General features: G+C 39.6%; 1 protein-coding gene across 3 annotated transcripts in view; it reads right to left on the minus strand.

The window, feature by feature from the left end:
- Positions 1 to 8,101, minus strand: part of CD96 (CD96 molecule) — a 114,958-nt gene extending 106,857 nt beyond the window's left edge. For all 3 annotated transcript variants that reach the window (XR_004027566.1, XM_003261790.4, XM_003261791.4), the window contains exons 1-2: positions 7,970 to 8,101; positions 4,884 to 5,240 (exon numbers count right to left, since the gene is read on the minus strand). Coding sequence is in view for 2 of the 3 variants with exons in the window: in XM_003261790.4 (XP_003261838.2) it covers positions 4,884 to 5,240; positions 7,970 to 8,057 (445 nt within the window). In the remaining variant the exon portion in view is untranslated. The remainder of the gene's footprint in view (positions 1 to 4,883; positions 5,241 to 7,969) is intronic.
- Positions 8,102 to 20,680: the final 12,579 nt, after the last annotated feature.

The raw sequence follows: 20,680 nt of genomic DNA on the forward strand, positions 1-20,680 counted from the left end.
TGCCTCCCACTCATTCCTCTTCTCCCTCCAGCCTGACTTCCATTCCACAATGCCACCAAACAGTTCCTGTTAGGTGACAAAAACTTTATGTTTTAAAATACAATCGAATAACTATTTTATCTTCTTAGAAACTTTATAATTGATGGCTATTCCTTTTACGTAATATATTTCCAGGTTTTTGTGACCCAATTCACTCCTGATTTTACTTTTGCCTCTTTAATTGCTCTTCTTTACCCTGTGAAGACTCATCTTTCTCCATCTGTCACCATGGACTCTGCTGAAGTGCCACATGGCTTTTCTTGCTTGATTTTCTCTTCCTAGATGATTTCTTTCACTCCCAGAACTTTAGTTAGCACTCACACTCAGATGACTCACCAATCTGTATCTTTAGCTTAAACGTCTCTCGTAGATCAGAAATTGTATATCCAGATGTTTACCTAATATCTTCTGTATGTCACAACTTCATGCCTAACTCAACATCTACAAAATTAAATGCAAAATAATTTCTGCATGATCTGATCATCTTCCAGTGTGCCCTAATACAATGTTCCCCTATTTTTTCTGTGTCATGTATTAGAAATTAAAGCATCATCCTTGACACTGCTTTTTATTCCTCCCTTCACATAGGCAATCCACCGCTGATCCTGTGGGGAGAATCTCCTACACAAGTTTCTAATCTAAACATTCCTCTGTTTCTAGCTCATCGCCACCGTACTTAATGGTACCAGCATCTCTCATGTAGCTTTCTGCTATTGTCTTCTAACTGATCCACACATCCTCTCTGCCTTCTCCAATTCACTCTCTACACTTGAACCACAAAGATGCATTTTTGAAATGCAAAACAAAAACAATCAAACAGAACAACCACCTTTTAATTAGTTCCCACAGCTCTTAGGATAAAGACAAAACTCCTCAAATGGACTAATCAATCTTTCTAACCTTATCGTCAACTGCCTCACCTGTAATCCCTCTGCTCCAGCCATAATACCTTTTAAAATCTCTCCTGCCTACCCAGTTGTTATAACTTCCTTCCCCCATAGAGCCTTTGCATGTCCTGTTCTTTGTAAAGCTCTGTGTTCACTTGGTTAACTCCAGTTGAAGCAGCACTTCCAACGGAAAGGAAAAGAGAGGGGAAGGGAGGGGAAGAGAGGGGAGGGGAGAGGAGAGGGAAATGAAAGGAAGGGGGAAAAAGGAAAGGACAAAGTAAAGAAAGTCTTTTCTGACTTTCCTATTATACCCTCTCATACACTGTCTACTTCCTCACTTCTGAAGCACTTCTCACTGTTGCAATTTGATATTTGTTGGCTTATTTGATGAATCTCAACTTCTTCCTATTGAACTTTGTGATTCATGAAGGCACAGTCATGCATATATGCCTACTCTGTGCCTGGTGCCTAGCACTGTAAGCTCTCAAAAACACTTGTTGGATAAAGACTAAATACAGGAATTTAAGAAGAGCCAGTATTCAGCCTCAATACAAACTAGACAGGATAATAGCATGTTTTAGACCAAGCTTATCAACATTATAGTGTCAAAATTTTATTGCTACTATTACTACTACTTCCACGACTATGACTTCTCCAACCACATTCACTGCTACTACTGCTTCCAATAACATTAACAGCCCCCCAAGGCATTTACTGTGAACTAGTAAATTAAAGCCATGTTATACTCTTATAACTGATCTTAATAACTACAAGTTTTAAAATACACCAAAATCTTACAATCTGAAGCATTATGGGATCCAGTAGCATTCAAATGAATGAAATCTAGATTATGACAATCCAAGGCTTCACTCAGAGAACTGCATTTCTTGGAGTGACTCAAAAGCTCCTAACCTCGGAGGAAACCCTGTCAAGTGAAAGTGGAAAAGAGGCAAACCCCACACTGTTTATTATATTTCCACTCTTGTCCACAGCCTCAGAGCACTAAGACACACACAGAGATAAAATATTGTGAAAAGAGAACAGAATCCTTTCACAGCTAGGCCCTTGGGGAACATGGGAACAGGATTTAGACACACACTGTGTTGTGAGCAGACAAGAGAGAATGACTCAAACAGCAACAAAAATGAAACAGGAAGAGATGATCAACCCAAATATCTCAAGTCCCTCAGCATTTTCAAATTAGGTTCTTATGCACCACTTCAATTTGCATTTGTTTATGTACTACATAAGTGTTTGCACTTCAGGTGCGTTTTGCTTACCCAACTAGCTTGTAAACTTAAAGACTGTGCAGGGGCATAAGCAGAAAACTGTACAAGTGAAAGGAGAAGACGCAAGAGAAGATCAAAACAGTAAACGGTAAAAAGAAAATATGCTATTGGTTGTGAACTTGACAGAGCTCTCAGATGGCAACTGCCTCCCTTTAGTCAGCTGCCTACTCTGTGGCTCCATACAAGGCTTACATTTTTGGTCACTCTGTGGTGAAGGCTGTTTCCCCCTTCTGTTTTGCTCTTTTCTATTTTACTCCCTTTGTACCCAAAAACACAATACCAGAACCATTTCTCTAACACTGAGGCCATTGCTTTTCATCTGATCCAGATGACAGCAGCAAAGTTACATTCAGAAGACCGGAAATTTTCCAACCGCAAAAAGTATAGATATGGTTTCTGCCTCTCCAGTGATCTGCAGTTTTTAGTAGCTACAAGCTTAACTCCCTTGGTTAATGCATTTTCTTTAAAGGCAACATCATCCTCCTTTCTGGATAATATACTATCTGTTCTCCATTGCTGTCTTCATTTTGTGGCATCACATATTCTGTTTCCTATAAGGTACATCAATCCATGTTGCCAAGTCTCAATGAAGGAAACACTGAGTCCTCAGTGAGGCAATAATATTGTTTACTGGTTCAGGCACAATGTACGAAACAATCTATGTATGAAACCAAGGTCAATGTGTACTTGTGCTAACATTACATGGCAAACGTCTTACTGGGTTCCAAATGAGGTCAATATATAAAGAGAAGGAGCAGGGCTCATATTTAATTAGAACTGAGAAATAGAATTTGCTCAATATAATTATTACTACTCTTCATTGAAAACTACCATTTACCAAACTCTTATCCTTTAGCAGGAATTATATGTTTAAGTGCATTACACAGATTATCTCATTTAATCACCAAGCTAGTGATACCTGTAAAGAAAGTACTATAATTATCCATATTTGTTATGTAAGAAACTTGAAACAACTTGGGAATGATGAAACATATGTTAAGTGATAGAGCCAATGTCCAAATACAGGCTACCTGAATCAAACTATGTGTAGCTAAACAGTTTTCTATATAGGTCTTCCATTTCTCTTTACTTCAATCCCACTCCACTCCATCCTTAATTGAACTGAAGTGTGTGTGTGTGTGTGTGTGTGTATGTGTCTGTGTGTGTGTGGGGGGTGTTTTCCTCCTGGAAAACAGCAAGGGAATTGGGCATTATAAGATAGTAGTTGATGGGACCTTGGCCTATAGGTGGACTGTTCCAACAGCATATTTTTAAAGCCAGTAAGGTATAAGTCATGGAGAGGAGGCTATAAATCCATACCTGTTGCTTGTTCTGGACAGCTCTATGCCCCCTTAAATATGACCTTCGCAAGTTATTTTTTTTTTCTCATGTTACCAGGCCACTTTGCCCTGAGTTAGAACCAGTCCACTGCCAGTGCATTTTGCATTTGTTGGCTTTCACTTTCATTGTTTTCTATTACCAGAAATGAAAATCATTTAGTTTAGGACCAGGTAATTGAGGGCAGGCATTATTATAATCATTTTCCAAATGGGCTCAGAGAATTTACACGATAGGCCCCAAGTCAAATTTCAATTCTATTCAGAAAGGTGCTAGAACTTAAATCTAGGACTCCCACTTCTAAATTCAGGCCTCCAAAGTATGTTTGGTGTGAACGCTTCATAGCTAGCAGCCTCCTTTGTCCCTTTACCTGCCCTAGACTAAATGTTGTATACCCAGAACCACTTTCATAAATTCCCCCACAAACCTTCCTTTACCTTCCATCACAGTGAGTAGCACCACCATTCAGGTGTGCGTGCCAGACACCTAGACGTCACCTTCAACTTGTTTCTCTCCTTCACTCATACTGCCCTTGTCTTATATTCACTCTATGATCATATCTGTTTTATGCCCAATGCACAAAATTTGCCATTTTCCTTCTATATCTACCTGAACTACCACTCTCTCTTTTCTGGGCTACTGAGGTGGTCTCCTGAGTTGTCTCCTTCTAGTCCATCTTCACCTCATTTTCACATGAAAGTCAGTATGACTTTTTTTTTTTTTTTAAACAACACAAATACAATCAGCCTATAAATGTCATGCCATTCTTTTGTTGGAAATACTTCCATATCTTCTCATGGTTCTGAGATCAAAATAGAAACCTTTTAAAAGGGAAGCTGACCAGGTCCAACATGATCTGGTCCTTACTTGCCTTATCCTTTAATTGCTGTATTGCTGTCCCATTGGCATTTTCCCATTTCTTGAAACACTCCAAAGAGCTTCATGCAAGCTCTTTTCTCTCTCTGGGATTACTCACAATCCCACTCTGCCTCAGCCCTACCTCCTAAATTGTGTTAATGTCTACTCATTCTTTAGACTTAAGCTACGGTGTTAATTTCTCAAGGACAATTTCAATGGCCTCTGTGATGTGCTCCTTCACAAGACTGTTACAGTCTTTATTATCGACACTTATCACTGTTGCAAGTTTACAATTATTCACTTAAATGCTGTGGTCACTTCCTGTCTCTCTTATCAGACAATAGCTCTTTCTGCTCAACCTTTGTATGCTGAGCACCATGCCTAACCTTGTTTTTCTTACAATGTACATTTGTTGAATGAGAGAGAGCTGAATGAAAGCCTGTGCTTCCATCCCTCTACCAGTTATGCTTACCGTGTGTCTGAATGAGAAGGTTGTAGATTTTAGTCTGAATGCCCTCTGGATACAGAGTAAGCATACACTCGTACCTTCCGCTGACTGAAGAAGACATATTCCTTAAGTGCAGAGTCCATTTTGACCCATTCTCAGGAGTTTCTGTGAAAGTCACCAGTGACTCACAGGGACTCCCATAGGCACAGTAGAAGCCGTATTGGGGATGATAAAGAGCAATCAGGTCTACCTTATCGGTGACCTTGGACCATTGCATCTGCACCAAGAAGCCTGTTGTCTGTGTTTGGCAGGTCAGGTTGACATCAGAGCCAAGTGTAGCATAAATATTTTCTTCTGTGTTGACTGTTTTTTCCCAAACTCCTGAAAAGAAAGAACATGAGCCATGAGTTTAAATAATTCACATAGAATGACTCTTAATTAAAAACCCTAGTCACTTCAGTAAGGTGAGGGGAGCAACTGAGGAAATTTCTCCCTGGCTGCTTTAAGAGTAGAATAGAGCTTGTGTCTCACTCAGATAGAGATGCATGAGACAATATAAATAAGGAGGCATTTACGTAGAGAAGCTAGAGGAAATTACTGACTTCTAAACATTTATCTATGTGTTGGTCTGACCAAAATATAATTGAAGGTTTCTGACTACCTGTGAATAAAATTAAGCCTATTTGAAAATTGAAGCACACCAGCAAACTTAGTATGACAAGTCTTCTTACGTTTAATATAACTGGCTTTTTGGGTTATAAAACAACAGCTGAATATAATAAACGTGATGATTTCTGAAACTGCAAAAATAAATGATATGTGTATAGCAATTTCTTTGAAAAATACATGTTTACAAGGGCCTTTCATATCTTACCTTGTTTAATCCCCCTCACATGCCATAGGTAATGTTGTTAACCCTTTTTTATGAGGAAGAAACTGGGCCACAGGGAGATGAAACGTATGCTCAAAGTCATATATCTCCAGGCCTGGCACGGTGGCTCATGCTTGTAATCCCAGCACTTTGGGAGGCCGAGGCGGGCAGACCATGAAGTCAAGAGAACCAGACTATCCTGGCCAACACAGCAAAACCCCGTCTTTACTAAAAATACAAAAATTAGCTGGGCGTGGTGGCACACGCCTGTAGTCCCAGCTACTCGGGAGGCTGAGGCAGGACAATTGCTTGAACCTGGGAGGTGGAGGTTGCAATGAGCCAAGATCATGCCACTGCACTCCAGCCTGGCGACAGAGTGAGACTCCATCTCAAAAAAACGAAAAACGAAACAAAACAAAAAAAGTCACACCTCCAGTACAAGAATGAACTCAGTTGCCCAGAGTCTGTGGTCTTTCTATAACCCTCATAACTGTCACAGTAAAACTCCAGCCAAGGAAGACAAAGAGACATTTGGAGACCAAAGAGAACTTTATTTAATTCGGGCATCCGGGCCCACAGCAGACTCATGCCCAAAATGGCTGCTGACTCTGACAAAGAAAGCAGGCTTGCTTATATGTCGTTTGAGGTGGGAAAACAAGGCAGGATACAGGTTTCAGGCAAAGACAGTAAATTATTTAACCCGTGACAATTCTGAGAAAACTTACAATTTAGTTATCTTGACCAGTCAACCTTGAAGCTAGACAGAGGTGGGGTAAGGTAAAACAGGAGTTACAGAAATACATGGGGGTCTGGGGGCAGGCGAGAAGCCTGGAAGGTTGAAATAAGCTCGCAGCTGCAACTTGTTAGCAATGCTGGGCGGGGCTACTTAAATTTCTTAGCCTACATATAACTTCTAAGTAACCTATACTTAATGTTAACTATTACCTATGTTATGTTTATTATTTTAAACTTCATTATTACTTATTTCATTTTATTTTCCTTCCACATAACTTCCAAACTGTCTCCCAAATTCAGTCTAGTTGATTAGAGTAAGAAATTTCACTTTCAATATACAAGGATTGAAAGGACCTCATTTAACCTTAGGAAGAGGTTCCACTTAGTATCACCTCTAATCGATGGTCTGAAATACTAGACATAAGTAGAGTGTCTTTCCCATCAGCAGTCTGACCAAGTGATACAGGACACTTAAAATCTGTTAAGCATTGAGACTGTGACATGCCTTCAATAGTGTTGGCCTCAGTTTTAGAATTAACATGGAATCCTGTTGCAGAAATGATATATGTTATTGTGACAAGTACCACTGAAGCTCACAAAAGGAAAAGATAAAAAGATGACAAGCAACTGAGAAGAAACAAGGCTCTTAAAAGTACTTGACAAATGGGAATGATCATACTTCTGTGGATGCAAAAGTTTGGTAGGCAGAGGTTAGTACAGTTTAATGTAACTTCCTGTGAGCTATCCTTTGCCTGAAAATATGGCTCTGATCCTATCTACAGCATTATATTCCAAATCTCCTTTGATTTAGAAATTCTCCTTAATATTTTCATAGCTATATCTGAAAAGCACAGTTAATTCTTAAGACACTCAGGCTTACTATAATACTCTCATACTGTGGAATACAGAACTAATCTTGCTTCCTTCTCTTTTTAAATAGGCCCATTAGGCTCTTGTTCCCACTGTCATAAGGATTCCACTTTGTCTCCCAGGTTCATACCTACACATGCCTCATTAAAAGTCAACATGTATTCAACTCCCAAAGCCCTTAGTATTTGGATGAGAAATACTTGTTATATCCAAAAGAAAGAGAGTACTTGAGAGAGAAAAAAGTTAAGCAAGGATCTTTGAGCTTTGGTGGCTTTGTGATTTTTCATTTTTCTGCAGTTGTTTTGACTACCATTTGGAGAGCATTTCATTTCCAAGAAACACAATTTGCCAATTACTCCAGAGATCCTGTTGGAAAGGAAATGGGTGAAAATGCCTCAGAGCAGTGGCACAAATGACCCATTCCCTTCTTATTTTTAGTGTTCATTAGTAATCATTTCTAGATTCTAGCATCTCTCCTATACCTGCCACTTAAATACATAACTGAAACCCTTAGTAATGATTTGTCCTTTGGTGATCAATTTCAGCAGCAGTCACAAGGCATTTTAAATGAACAGAGGCCCCATCCACCCCTAAAGCGGCCCATCCGACAAGAAGGGACAACTGGAAGTCTTACCCTTGACAAAATGTATCTGGATGATGTAATAGACAGCACAGTATTTCCATTTTTTCTCCATTGTCTTCTGAACACTTTGCACCAGCATTTCCGTAATGATCACAAAGTCAATAGATGTTTTCAAGCAAACTCCAGCCACCCACTTCGTGCTAAAAAACCCAAAATCTACCACACACGCCTGGGTCTGTTTATCACTTGACAAGCCCCCAGGAAATGAAACGTAGACAGGAAAGTAATGTGGTTCAGGACTGAGTATAACCTTCAACAGAACAATGTTGAAATTGTTCTCTGAAATCTGTATATCACCTTCTTTAAAAGACTTTTCAGTATCCAAAGAGTTTCTTATTCAGAATCTCTGTGTCAGTCAAGCTGCGTCTAAAATCCAAACAAAGGATATCACGCAGAGCAGTTGGCAATGTGCTTTTTATACATTTCTTTTCAAGAGCACAAAGTCATTTAACAAATGTGAGCTTGGTGTCTTTCATAATAGTTTTTCTGTTCAATCTTAAGATATATTTTCTTTCCAGAATTGCCCTGGGGTGAAAGAACAAAGAATTAACACATTTAATTTTAATAAAATCTGAAAAGTAACAGGGAATAGTGTCAGCTATCAAACCAAATTTTATTAGTCCCTCCTCTTGCAGGGAAATGCACATTTCCTGGGAGTGGAGGAGTGAGGGCTACTTTTCTATCCCTCGTCTGGGAAGACGAGGGAAGGTTGCAGGTCAGATAGGGAAGTCTCCCACCAGGTTGGCTGGAGGCCATTTTCGCTCACCACAGAAGAGCTTATCCATGCCTAAGCCACAGCAAGGCAGTAACAATCAGAATCCAAAGGCAGAGAATTCCCACCTCAGTGAGCTATTAGGCTTATTACATCTGCCTAGTTACTTCTATTTACAGAGAACCACAAACAGGTTTCAGGCAAGTGACCCCTTGGTAAAAACGTCTGGCTGTTCGTAGAACATGATGACTATTCCCTGCTATAATTCTCTGATTTAATTGTATTAATTTTTCAGCCTGAGATAAAATAGGCTGTCATCACCCTCCAACATTAAGAAAACAAGCATTAGGCTGAGGACTACTGTAAGTTTGATGGACAAAGAATAACTACGAATAAACATGTGTGTCTTCATACAACCGTATGTATGAATGATTAAAATATCCTGTGACCCTAATCTCATTACTAGAATATATGTACCACCTAGCAAGACCAAAGACAAATGAAAAGGCCAATTGTAATCCTGAGATGGGAATTCTTTTCAGGTGAGGTGGAGATAATTTTCGTCAGGTTGTCATCATGTATACACCAATCTCTCCTATGCAAGGACTCGTGGGGAATATGGACAATGCTAAGACAGAAGGAAATGCTTTTGCCATTCAGGAGATTAAATTTAGATGGGAGAAGAGAGGTTTTCACGTAAATAAGGGCGACTGTCTTCCTGGATGCCCAGATCACCACCTATACCACCACTGCAAATACTTGCCATGGTAATTACCATATTTTTTCAGTATTCCTCAGCTAATGATTTCTTGCAGAATTTAGAAGATGTAGTTACTGCTTGCCTAGTCCAGTGCTCCCCAAACCTTTATTATCATCCTTTCCCAACTTCCCATGAGTTTCAGGTCACTGGGGATATTGGGTCAGGTGGTACTGACAGTGATTTTCCGGGGAAGGCCTGGGAACTCAAAATCCTTGATAGAAGGGCAGGAAGAGACATAACTGCTCTGGGTAGCTTCATCTCTTCCAATTGCCCCTGGAAATTCTAGTAAATCGAAGTTTTATGAAGCATAGCAGCAAAAATAGTCCTGGAGATGCACTATGAAGATCCTGATTTGCATGTAGGCGTCCCTATTAAATCCGGACACGTTACAAGCCTGGAGAAGGGATTCTATGATCTCATTCCATTTTTCTTATTAAGAGGAATTTACCTAAGTAGAAACCAATTCAAATCTACATTTATTGAATTCTCTAAGAACAATACCCTCTTTGGGGTATTTAGACTTCTCCTATCTTTTATTGTATTAAAGTGAAACAATTGTTCCAAAAAAGTCTGTAAACTCAGAAACATGGAAATGGTCGTTTATTTTCCAGTGTTACAGACTTACTTTCAGTAGAATTCTTGCCTTTCATTGGGGTTGGGCTACCTGAGCCATGCATTTAGTGGCTATATGGCAAATCTGTCCTCTGGGTATTGTTCAGGGCTTAGTTAATGATTCTTATATCTAGAAACTTCTATGGCCTGAAGCCATCAGATTTGATTAATTTTTCTTTGGGATCCACGCAGGTTCTGAAAGTATAACAATTTCAGATGCATGGCCACAGAATATTAACTGAACGCTTACACTTCGGGTGTCCTGCAGCTGCAAGACCCAGGCAACAGCCCCTCCATGGCTGTTTGCATGCAGCAGGTGGCAGCAACACTCCGCAGACTGGCACGGCTATCCCAGGTGATGGGAATTGCCCCCACCGCCTTTCAATCCTGGTAATATTTTCTAAAGGCTCTTTCAGCATGGGGATAGACAGGCGTTCTCTATACTTAAAAATAACTCTTCTGTGGAAGTCATGTCAATCTCTTCTATTATCCTCCCTACCCACCATATCCCAATTGCACAGGGTTTCTTCTGCCTTATAATCTGCTGCACATAAGGAGAAAACAGAAGCAAGTCAGTTTCACACACAAAAAGAAATCGTGATCTTCTTGAACTGCAGAGGCAAATTAAATTATTTACAAAGAGAAGCAGGAACACACATTATTTCTGCTAAAGGCAAGCCATGATTGTGTGTTTTGGACAAACTTTTTAAATGCTGTAGCTAAACACACTCAATGAGAAAAGGACATTTTCAGAAACAGGAAGTTGAACAAAAGAAAAACTTACTTTTGTGGTTTTCATAATGGTTAACTCAAATATTACTTACTTATCTTTAAACACTTACTAAAAATAAAAATGGGGAGTGCTATACTTTTGCATGTTTTCCAAAATGCTTAGAAAACATGATGGTTAAGGTTTCAGTTAATTAAAAAATACTTACTGTATGTCAATTCTTAAGGGATTACTGAAGAGGCATAGTTCTAGATAATTTTAAAATACCAAAGATAAAACACAACCCTCAGTCTTAAGGCAGTTACCATTTAGCTGGGAGGAAGCATCCATGTGCACCAAAAAAGTCAAGTAGCATAAAGCACAGCCCAAATGAGAAGGTAGGGCAGGACTTTAGCAAAGGGGGAGTTATCTTAGGGGTTGAGTGGGCCAAGAGCATATGAAGTGTGGAATCTAAACTTGGCCTTATAGGCGTCAGACTGGTAGAAACCGCAAGGTAAGTCATTCCAGGCAGAAGAAACAGGAAGAGCCAACACTTGATAGTGTTGAAGTTCAAGGCCATTTAGTGAGTGAGCTATTCCGGTTTAGCAGAGGCTGTATTAGGGGACTTGGAGCAGACAAAGCTGTCCAAGAGCTTTGAATTCTAGGCTAAAGGGTGTGGGTTTTTTCCTCATGTCAGAGAGACTCCTTAAAGATATTTCAGCATATGAGTCATATATTTAAAGTAACATTTTAAAAGGATAAATTGGGTGGGCGTGTGTGAAATGAATGGAAGAACGGAGAACAGGGAAACAGAAGACTTGTTAGGAGTTTATGTTTCTTTGGGCACTTTAGGATGAGAATGGGCTGATTGGCATGGCGAAGCATGATGAAAGCAAGGTCATTACCAATAAAGAGGCTGTAAGGTGAGATGTACGATTGGGCATGGAATCAAAATCTCCTATAAAGTTTCATGCCTCAGAATTAGGAAAAAGGGAAAACTAACAGAGTTGGATTCCTGCTGGAAGAACCACCCTAATCAAGGAGCAGTTATTAAATGATCAATAGATTTTTGATGGATGTGAAAGATAACCTATTATGGCACAGCTAGCAGTCCTGCCTTCATCAGAGTAGAGTTCTTTTGGTTTTCACTCAAATTTTATGAGTTTTATGAGTTAGCATGTAATGAAAAAGAATTTCATGAGACTTTCAGCATAGCAATCTGTTTTATCACCACTATTTTCACCATGCCGAATTCCATCCATGAAAGACTAATTTTAGTTTAATACATTTTTTTCAGTTACAACATCAATATCTGCTCATTACATGAAACCATTTTAAATGGATAAGAAAGAAAATTTAAATGGATAAGAAAGAATTCTAACTGCCCAAAGACTACCTAGACCTATATGTTGTATATTTGTCTAGATTTCTTCATAAACATGTACATATAAAGAAAATGAATTTTTACCACATGCATGTTAAAAATTCATTTTATAGATGTACAAAAAATAATTTTAGGTAAGATATATATAAAATTTCCACCTAACATTTTACTTTCAGAAATAAAATTATATAATTCAATTGGACAATTATAATAAGTAAGCTTTGAATATTTATTTTGAGTAGCAAACTGAAACAAGGAGAGAGAGAGAGAGAGACAGAGACAGAGACAGAGACAGAGATATTTTGATATTGCCAAAGCCCTGACAATTTAATAACTCAGTAATCATAATGTTGATTTTTTCAGAAATACATTGAAGAAACCATTAATATTTCCAAAGTTAAGTTAGCATAGCCAGAATTAGAGGAAATATTTTAAGTTCTACATTCTACCTGGCTTGAAAACATTCAAATTTATTAAAATGTCTCTTCATAGTCAATGAAGAAAGAAAGAACACCTTGAAAAACGAGAAGGGTTGCAATTGATTTTATAGCTTAAAAATAGATAGTGTGGAGCAAAATCTCATACTGTGGTTCTTTGATAGACTGCTACAATAATATTCTTAATCACATTGTATTTTTACAACTATAGTTCACATAGAAATTGTCGTGTTTCTGTACTTGGTGAAAACAATAGGCTAGGTAAGGTCAACAAGGACTGAATCACCCCTTTGTTCCCTGTTATTTCCCCCAATAATTTCCTTTTAAATGGAGTCCTGCATTTGAGGACAAGAGTGAAAGAAATAGGGCATGCAGTCAAAAGTGCAAGAGAGGGAGGGAGACAGAGAGAGAGAGAGAGAGACAGAGAGAGAACAGGAAGCACACTTTTGTATTTATTGCTTTTAGTAATGGTATAGCTCAATACAACCTCAATTAAGTAATGTTATCAGGGAATAGGAGATTGTGATTAATAGCATTTCTTGGGCAAATGAGAGTCAAACCAATTCTTTTCTTGGAAGAGAAGGGGAAGTCCTGGGGAGGAGAAGTAAGTAGGATAGAAATTAGTCCTTGTTGGTGAACATCTTTTAAAAATGCATTGTTTCACATTTCTGGCTCAGTGAAAACCTTATCATGAATATAATTTTATTTCAAGATTGGAGATCTTACAGAGACCAGGGACTTTGTTCTGAACCACAGTCCCCAGAAAGTAATCATAACAAACAAGAAGACAGTTGTGCATAAAAATATGCTCCCTCCTTCAGAAAAGAAGTCTAACTTTGTAAAGATTTGCCTGTTTTGTGAAAGTGTTAAAAGCAGAGGCATGAGCATGCTTGCACACGTAGGTTTTCTATTTCCTACCAAAACCTACAGAATGTTGGAGTTAGAAGAAACTGTATCGGTCATTTAGCATAGACTGAGCCCTTCATTTTACAGATGAAGAAAATGACACCCGAAGAGGTAAAATGTCCTGCCTAAGATCAAAGGGTCTCTTATAAAAAATCCTGTGCTAGTTACGATGAGTCTTTTACACCATTAAACAATACAATGAGCTTCATAACATATTCAATAATAAAAACCAATTATTCTTCAATTTAAAATGCAAATTGCCTCTAATATCTTGACAAATAAGAAGCAATCCAAAAAGCGTACATTTTTTTTTCATTCCCATGACATTTCTATTGACAAAGCTACACCTATATGTCACAGAGGAAAAAATAAGGATTTATATATATTCAACTATATACACACACACACAATAAATAGATTTTTATCTCAAACAATTATATATATATATATTTTTGAGAAGTTTTTGTTGTGTATTTGTTCTCTTGCTTGCTTTTAAATTTAATTTCCTGGAGAAATTCTGACTGACTCTGGGTGAAACCAAGCATGCTATTTTTTAATTAAAGGTATTGAATTAGCTTCATTCCAGTGTTATATAACTCAGCATCAATTTTACTTTATTTTCACTGTCCTTTAGCCATTTATTATTCCCTTTGGTTTTGCTTAGGGAAGATATTATGGGTCTCATATTTACATCTCCAAACTCTCTTTCTCTTTTGAGCCTCTCCTCTATCTCAAATATACATGACTGTAACTTAATGGGGAAGCTTCTGTAATAATCCAGCACATAGTGAGGAAGGCCACATTTCCAGGGGTGCTAGAAGAGGATGGAAACAAATAAACTATAGAAAACGCTCTGTGTGGAGGTTTTTTTAAACAAGCTGAAGATCCTCAAAGCTCTTTTTTTTCTAAAATAATAGTATGCCTTATTGCTTCAGAGAAAGTTAGAATCTACTTGGAATTAATAGTATTTTATCAGTTTCACACTTTAGCCATGTAGACCCATAGAAACTCAAGAGAATCAACTCCCTTATTTTATAAATCAAGACCCTGGTGTCCAACGGTGGGAAATGCATCCTGAAGTCATAGTTATGTATATTTAAAATATTGAAGTGGTTGGCTTTATATGGACCTTTTTTTCATGCAGAAATGAACATTAATCAGATCATGAGTGTTACTACTTACATGATCATGAGTAAAAGTCCACAAAATGAGGTTGAAATTTGGGTGTTGGCTGTTAACTAAGCTCACTCTCCTGCAGAGTGATTCGCAGCACACATAATTCAGATGTATCACTTGGTAAAATAAAATGTCAAAGAACAATGTGTCAGGGACCATGACAGTTACCTGTGAGAGATGCACACCTCAAAAATCAACTCTGTAAATGTCCAAGTTCCCCTCTTCTTATGTCTCTAGGGCATACGCATGCTTGACCACAGCTAAAGGCCCTAAAGGCCCCATGAGCCCCTGGCTACCTCTCCTCCCTCCTTCACCCCATGCTCCTTCACTTATCACAACCCTCCTACTCTTTCCTTTCTGTCCCTCAAGCTCTCTGTGTCCATCCAACCCCAGGGCCTTTGCATTTGCCCTGCTTGGAAAACTCTTCCACAGGCTACATATATGAATGTTTTCTCTCATTCTGTGGTTGTTCAAATGTCCTCACCTCAAAGAGGCCTTTCCTGAATTTCATGGCTATCTAAAGGAGCCCTGCCATGGGTCTCTGTCACAGCAACAGCTGTATTTTTTTCACAGGGCTTATTCGCATGAGACATTAAGTTGCTTATTTATTTATTTATTTTGGTATATCGTCACTTTCCACTAGAGCGTTTGCCTGGGAAGGACAGGAGCTTTATGTATTAGTCACTTCTTGACTCACCAAACATTCTCACAACCCACCATTAAAGATAGGAAAAGATCAAAGTGGTTTTCCTACTCCCTTGCAGTCACTCAGCACTTCACTTCTGACACCAGCTGTCTGGTGGTTTTCCCTCACACACCAAGCAGTTTTTCAATTTTCTAGTCGACACCAACAGGATGTCCTATAATTTTATTCTGACACATATCTACCCAGATATAGTGTCAGATCTCACAGATTGAGGGCTTAGTCTCAAAAGCCTGTCTCTCACTTCAGATGTCAGTTACAAGTTCCAGCTTGTGACCTGTGCTCCTGATTGACTGGCTATAATTCCGGGTTCCCATGACCCCCTTCTCAGGTTCAACTAATTTGCTAGGGTGGCTCACAGAACTCAGGGAAACAGTTCACTTAAGTTTACCCATGTAAATAATGTTATAAAGGATGCAGATGACCAGCCAGATGGAAAAGATGCATAAGGCAAGGTATATGGAAGGGTGCAGGGCTTCTGTGCCGTTTCCAGGTGCTCTACTCTCCCAGCACCTCCACCTGTTCGGCAATATGGAAGCTCCCCAAGCCCAGTCCTTTTGTGTTCATGGAGGCTTTATTACACAGGCATGATTGATTAAATTATTGGCCATTGATGATCAACTCAACCTTCAGGCCCCCTCCCCTCCTCAGAGGTCAGGGTGTGGGGCTGAAAGTTTCAACCTTCTAATCACATGGTTGGTTCCCCTGGTAACCAGCCTCCCATCCTGAGGCTATCCCAGAGTCCCCAGTCATCAGTCATCTTGCTAGCATACACAAAGACATCTATCACTTAAGAGGCTCCAAGAGTTTCAGGGGTTGTGTGCCAGGAACCGGGGTCAGAGACCAAATACATAATTCTTATTACATCACAATATCACACCCACCTTTTCATTCCAGCTATCATGGGTCCAACAGGCTGCTCAAATGTAAGCCTGAAAGCACTTCTCCTCAGCTGCCCTAAATATCTCTTACTTTCTGACCTGGGCATCTCCGCCCCCTCGGCAAGGGAAGGGGGATAGGTGGGGGTGGAGACCTTATTCCACCCACCCATGCATACACATGCGTGACCTTGGAAGTGCAGGGAGTCAACACCTCATCGGGCAACCTTTGATCAATGGGGAACAGGAGCTTGTGTTGCTCAGGTGAAAGATTCTAAGATGCGTTCTGCACAGATCCTAAGAAAGTGCCCAGAGGGACCCAGACAACGGTGGACCATAGTGTAAGCTGCTTGATATTGCACCCTTGCATTGACTTTCTCTCCTTCCCTGTTTCACTCTATTTTACCCCCACTCCTGTTCCATGGGATTACATCCCAAAGTATCTGTAGGCAGGCCCTTGTCTCAGGCTGTGCTTTTGTGGAGAATGCATGCTGAGGCTGTCTGATTACTCCACTGCTATATTTCTAGCCCCCAGAATGGTATTGAGCACATAATAGATACTATATGAATATTTTTTGATGAAACTCTTGAGTAAGTAAGTCCATTTCCCATCAATAGAAACAATACAGCATACACATTTCACAAGGTCCACAAAATTGAAATAAACTAGTCAGAGTTCTAAAAATAAGATATATTCTTAATTCTGCTGAGTGTCTCAACAAATACTGAGCTCCACTTAAATGTCAGGCACTAGGATTGATCTGTACAGGAGGCAAAGATAAAGAATATCTCTTCTCCCATGATATTATCTCAGCGTTATCAAGAAGAGGGGTGCCCACATTAGCTATGAGCAGTTCAAGGAGCCCATTATATCTGCCACCAATTATCACCTGTAGGTCTCCTGTGGAGTACGTAAGATGAAGGAAATTAGCAGCACATAAAAAAGCAGACAATATTTGTCCTGCCAGAGAGAATATAAATCTTAAGACATTTTATGACTGGCTTTCCAAGTGCTCAAATCAACTGTAGAAAATAGAGAAATTATTGTTACCTAAGGAATGGAATTCAATAGCAGTACTTAAGATAGATAAAAATAAGGATGACAAACCTATCTCTACCAATGACAAGATTCTTTTTTTTTTTGAAAGCCAGAGGGTTAAAGGATCTAATGCTATAACTATGGGAAAATGAGTATTATAAAATCCAGGTCTCTTACATATAGGCACATAATATTACAAAATCTCAGAAAAGCTGCAATACAACTTTTGCTGTCACTAGTGGCTTAGCATTGACTGAAGTCATTGCTCCCTGGGAGCTAAATTACCCCGGAGTTGACAAGCCAGTCTAGTCTCAGTAGAAAACAGAAGGCACATTCAAAAGTGATAATTGAATAGAGTTTAATATAGGGGCTATACATAAAGATGTAGTAGGGCTTAAGGGAGACCAGGGGTAGCGTAGTTCTTAGGGGCTAGCAACATTGGGAAGCCACGTTCTTTCCTATGACTGAAGGGAAATGGGAGACAGCCACCAGAGAGGGTAGCTTCAGGGAGAGAGCCTCCCAACAGGAACTGTGGCCTTCAGCATGGATGTGTAGCCAAGCCTTGGCAACCCCTCCAGTAGAAACCTAGGGATGTAAGTATCTTGATGCCACTCTCCCTCCTACTGAGGGTTTTAAGAATACAAATTTTATGTAACGATTAAATGGTATAAGATGTTGTATTAGTTTTCTAGGACTGCTGTCACAAATTACCACAAACTTGGTGGCTTAAAATCAAAGAAATTCAGTTTCTCACAATTATGAAGACTAGAGGTCCAAAATCAAGGTGTTAGCAGAGCTGTGCTTCCTCCAAAGGCTCTAGGGGACAAACTGTTCCTTGGCTCTTCCAGCTTCTGGGGCTGTGAGCTTCATTCCAGTTATTTCAGTCTTCTCATGGCCTTCTCCTCCTTTCCCTGTGTCATCTCCTGTTCTGTTTCTTATAAGGACATTAGTCATTGGATTTAAGGCCCACCCCATTAATTCAGGAGGATCACTTCTTGAGATCCTTAATTTAATTACATCTGCAAAAATCCTTTTTCCAAATTAGATCATATTTACAGGTGCTTTTTGCATATATCTTGAGGGGTTACCATTAAGCCCACTAAAGATATAATGAAGTAAAACATTTTCAGAAAATTAAGCATGCTATCAACACTGAGAAAACTGGAGGTGTGTAGTGGGTACTGTGGTGCACTGTCCCGCTTCCCCATTCAGGACTGAAGCACTAATTTTTTCTGCTGCTGGGAACGTTGCCTGCTGATGGCTCATAGCTGCATCACTCTCCAAGAATTTCCTTAATCAAAAGAAAGCTGCCTCTCTAAGGTTTTGCTTTCTCCCTGGGAACAGCCCACAGGTAATGAGTGGATAATGAAGGAGGATGCACAAAGGTCTGGCTTTGTGCCTCAATTCTCAAAGGGACATCCCAGCTCTAGAACTCTCTTGTGGGAAGGGCTGAGGCTTCTGTTGCAACTTAATTGGAAGACAACTTCTCTTTCCATCCCCTCTTGCTTCCCTCACTCCCTTGTAGGTGTTGTTTTCAAGAGCACTTCTTGATAAAGCTTTTGTAGGCAAATTTCACCACAGTGTCTGTTTTCCAGGGGCCTTGATTTAAGACATGCTCCCACATGAGATGATCCATCAATAGTCTAAGTAGCTCAGAAGGAGGCTTTTTGGAGAACCATCCTCCCAATGCCTAAACAAAAGAAGTTGTATTCTCCATTGTGTGGGCTGTCTGTCTTACTACTGCCCCTGTGATGAGAAACATGAGGTAAGAAGTTAAACACAAAAACTAGAAGGATGAAAACCTTTTCAAAATAGAAGTAATATATTTCAAGAATTGGACAGAAGGCTAAGTGGATGGTTAATGGGTATTGAGAAATTAAACCAAGATCTTATCATATCATAGAAGATTTGAGAATACATTTTTAAACAGAAAATGAAAGCCAAAAGTCCTGGATATTGAGAACAGAAATTAAGAAAACATATCTAAGTGTGGCTAAAGAAAAAGGAACATGGGCTAAAAGTAAAAAAGTAATGAATCCATAGCAATCTTGGGATGGCACAAGTTTCCCACAGTGTCGAATCCTCTCTTTTGACAGTGGAGACAAGCAAAGTGGAGTCTTCCTCCTCGGTGATTTGCACCAACTACAGCCAACCTTTCAAACGGTGTGGTTTCTCAGTACTGACCTCTGGGCAGCAGAGACTAAGCAGCATCCAGCCTGGCCTCCAGATACTTCCTGTCTATACCCCCAGTAGAAGTAATTGGTAGAAAGGCATCAAAAGCCTCTCCACTGGGGCTTGTTTTGCCATGGCAGAATCCAAAATCATTTTTGAAAATCACACCTAAAACTTTACAGATATATATAAAGAAACCCTGTGCTAATTTGGGCTGTTCAGCACAGAGAAAATCTTGTACAGAACATGGATCCATGGCATATCAGATATGCTTTGGTTCTTGGCTCTACAATTTTCTAGCTGTGGCCTTACACAAGATGCTATATTGGGGGAACCTGCCCCCAATATTTCAACTTAAGTTCCTTCTATTTTCCATAAGTGTCAGCCAGCTGAGAAATAAAGAGAAAGAGTACAAAGAGAGGAATTTTACAGCAGGGCCACCGGGGGTGATGTCACATATCGGTAGGACCGTGATGCCCACCTGAGCCTCAAAACCAGCAGGTTTTTATTAAGGATTTCAAAAGGGGAGGGGAAGTATGAACAGGGAATAGGTCACAAAGATCACATGCTTCAAAGAGCAAAAAGCAGAACAAAGATCACATGCTTCTGAGGAAACAAGACAAAGGGCAAAAGGCAGAACTTCTGATAAGGGTCTATGTTCAGTGATGCACATACTGTCTTGATAAACATCTTAACAGAAAACAGGGTTCGAGAGCAGAGAACTGGTCTGACCAAATATTTACCAGGATGGAGTTTCCCAATCCTAGTAAGCCTGAGGGTACTGCAGGAGACCAGGGTGTATCTCAGTCCTTATCTCAACCACATAGGACAGACATTCCCAGAGCGGCCATTTATAGACCTCCCTCCAGGAATGAATTCCTTTCCCAGAGTATTAATATCAATATTCCTCGCTAGGAAAAGAATTTAGTGATATCTTCCCTACTTGCACGTCCATTTATAGGCTCTCTGCAAGAAGAAAAATATGGCTCTTCTTGCCCAACTCTGCAGGCAGTTAGACCTTACAGTTGTCTTCCCTTGTTCCCTAAAATTCGCTGTTATTCTGTTCTTTTTCAAGGTGCACTGATTTCATATTGTTCAAACACACATGTTTTACCATCAATTTGTACAGTTAACACAATGATCATAGTGGTCCTGAGGTGACATACATCCTCAGCTTATGAAGATAACAGGATTAAGAGATTAAAGTAAGACAG

This window comes from Nomascus leucogenys, chromosome 21 (assembly GCF_006542625.1).
Source record: "Nomascus leucogenys isolate Asia chromosome 21, Asia_NLE_v1, whole genome shotgun sequence".
Taxonomy (NCBI): Eukaryota; Metazoa; Chordata; class Mammalia; order Primates; family Hylobatidae; genus Nomascus; species Nomascus leucogenys.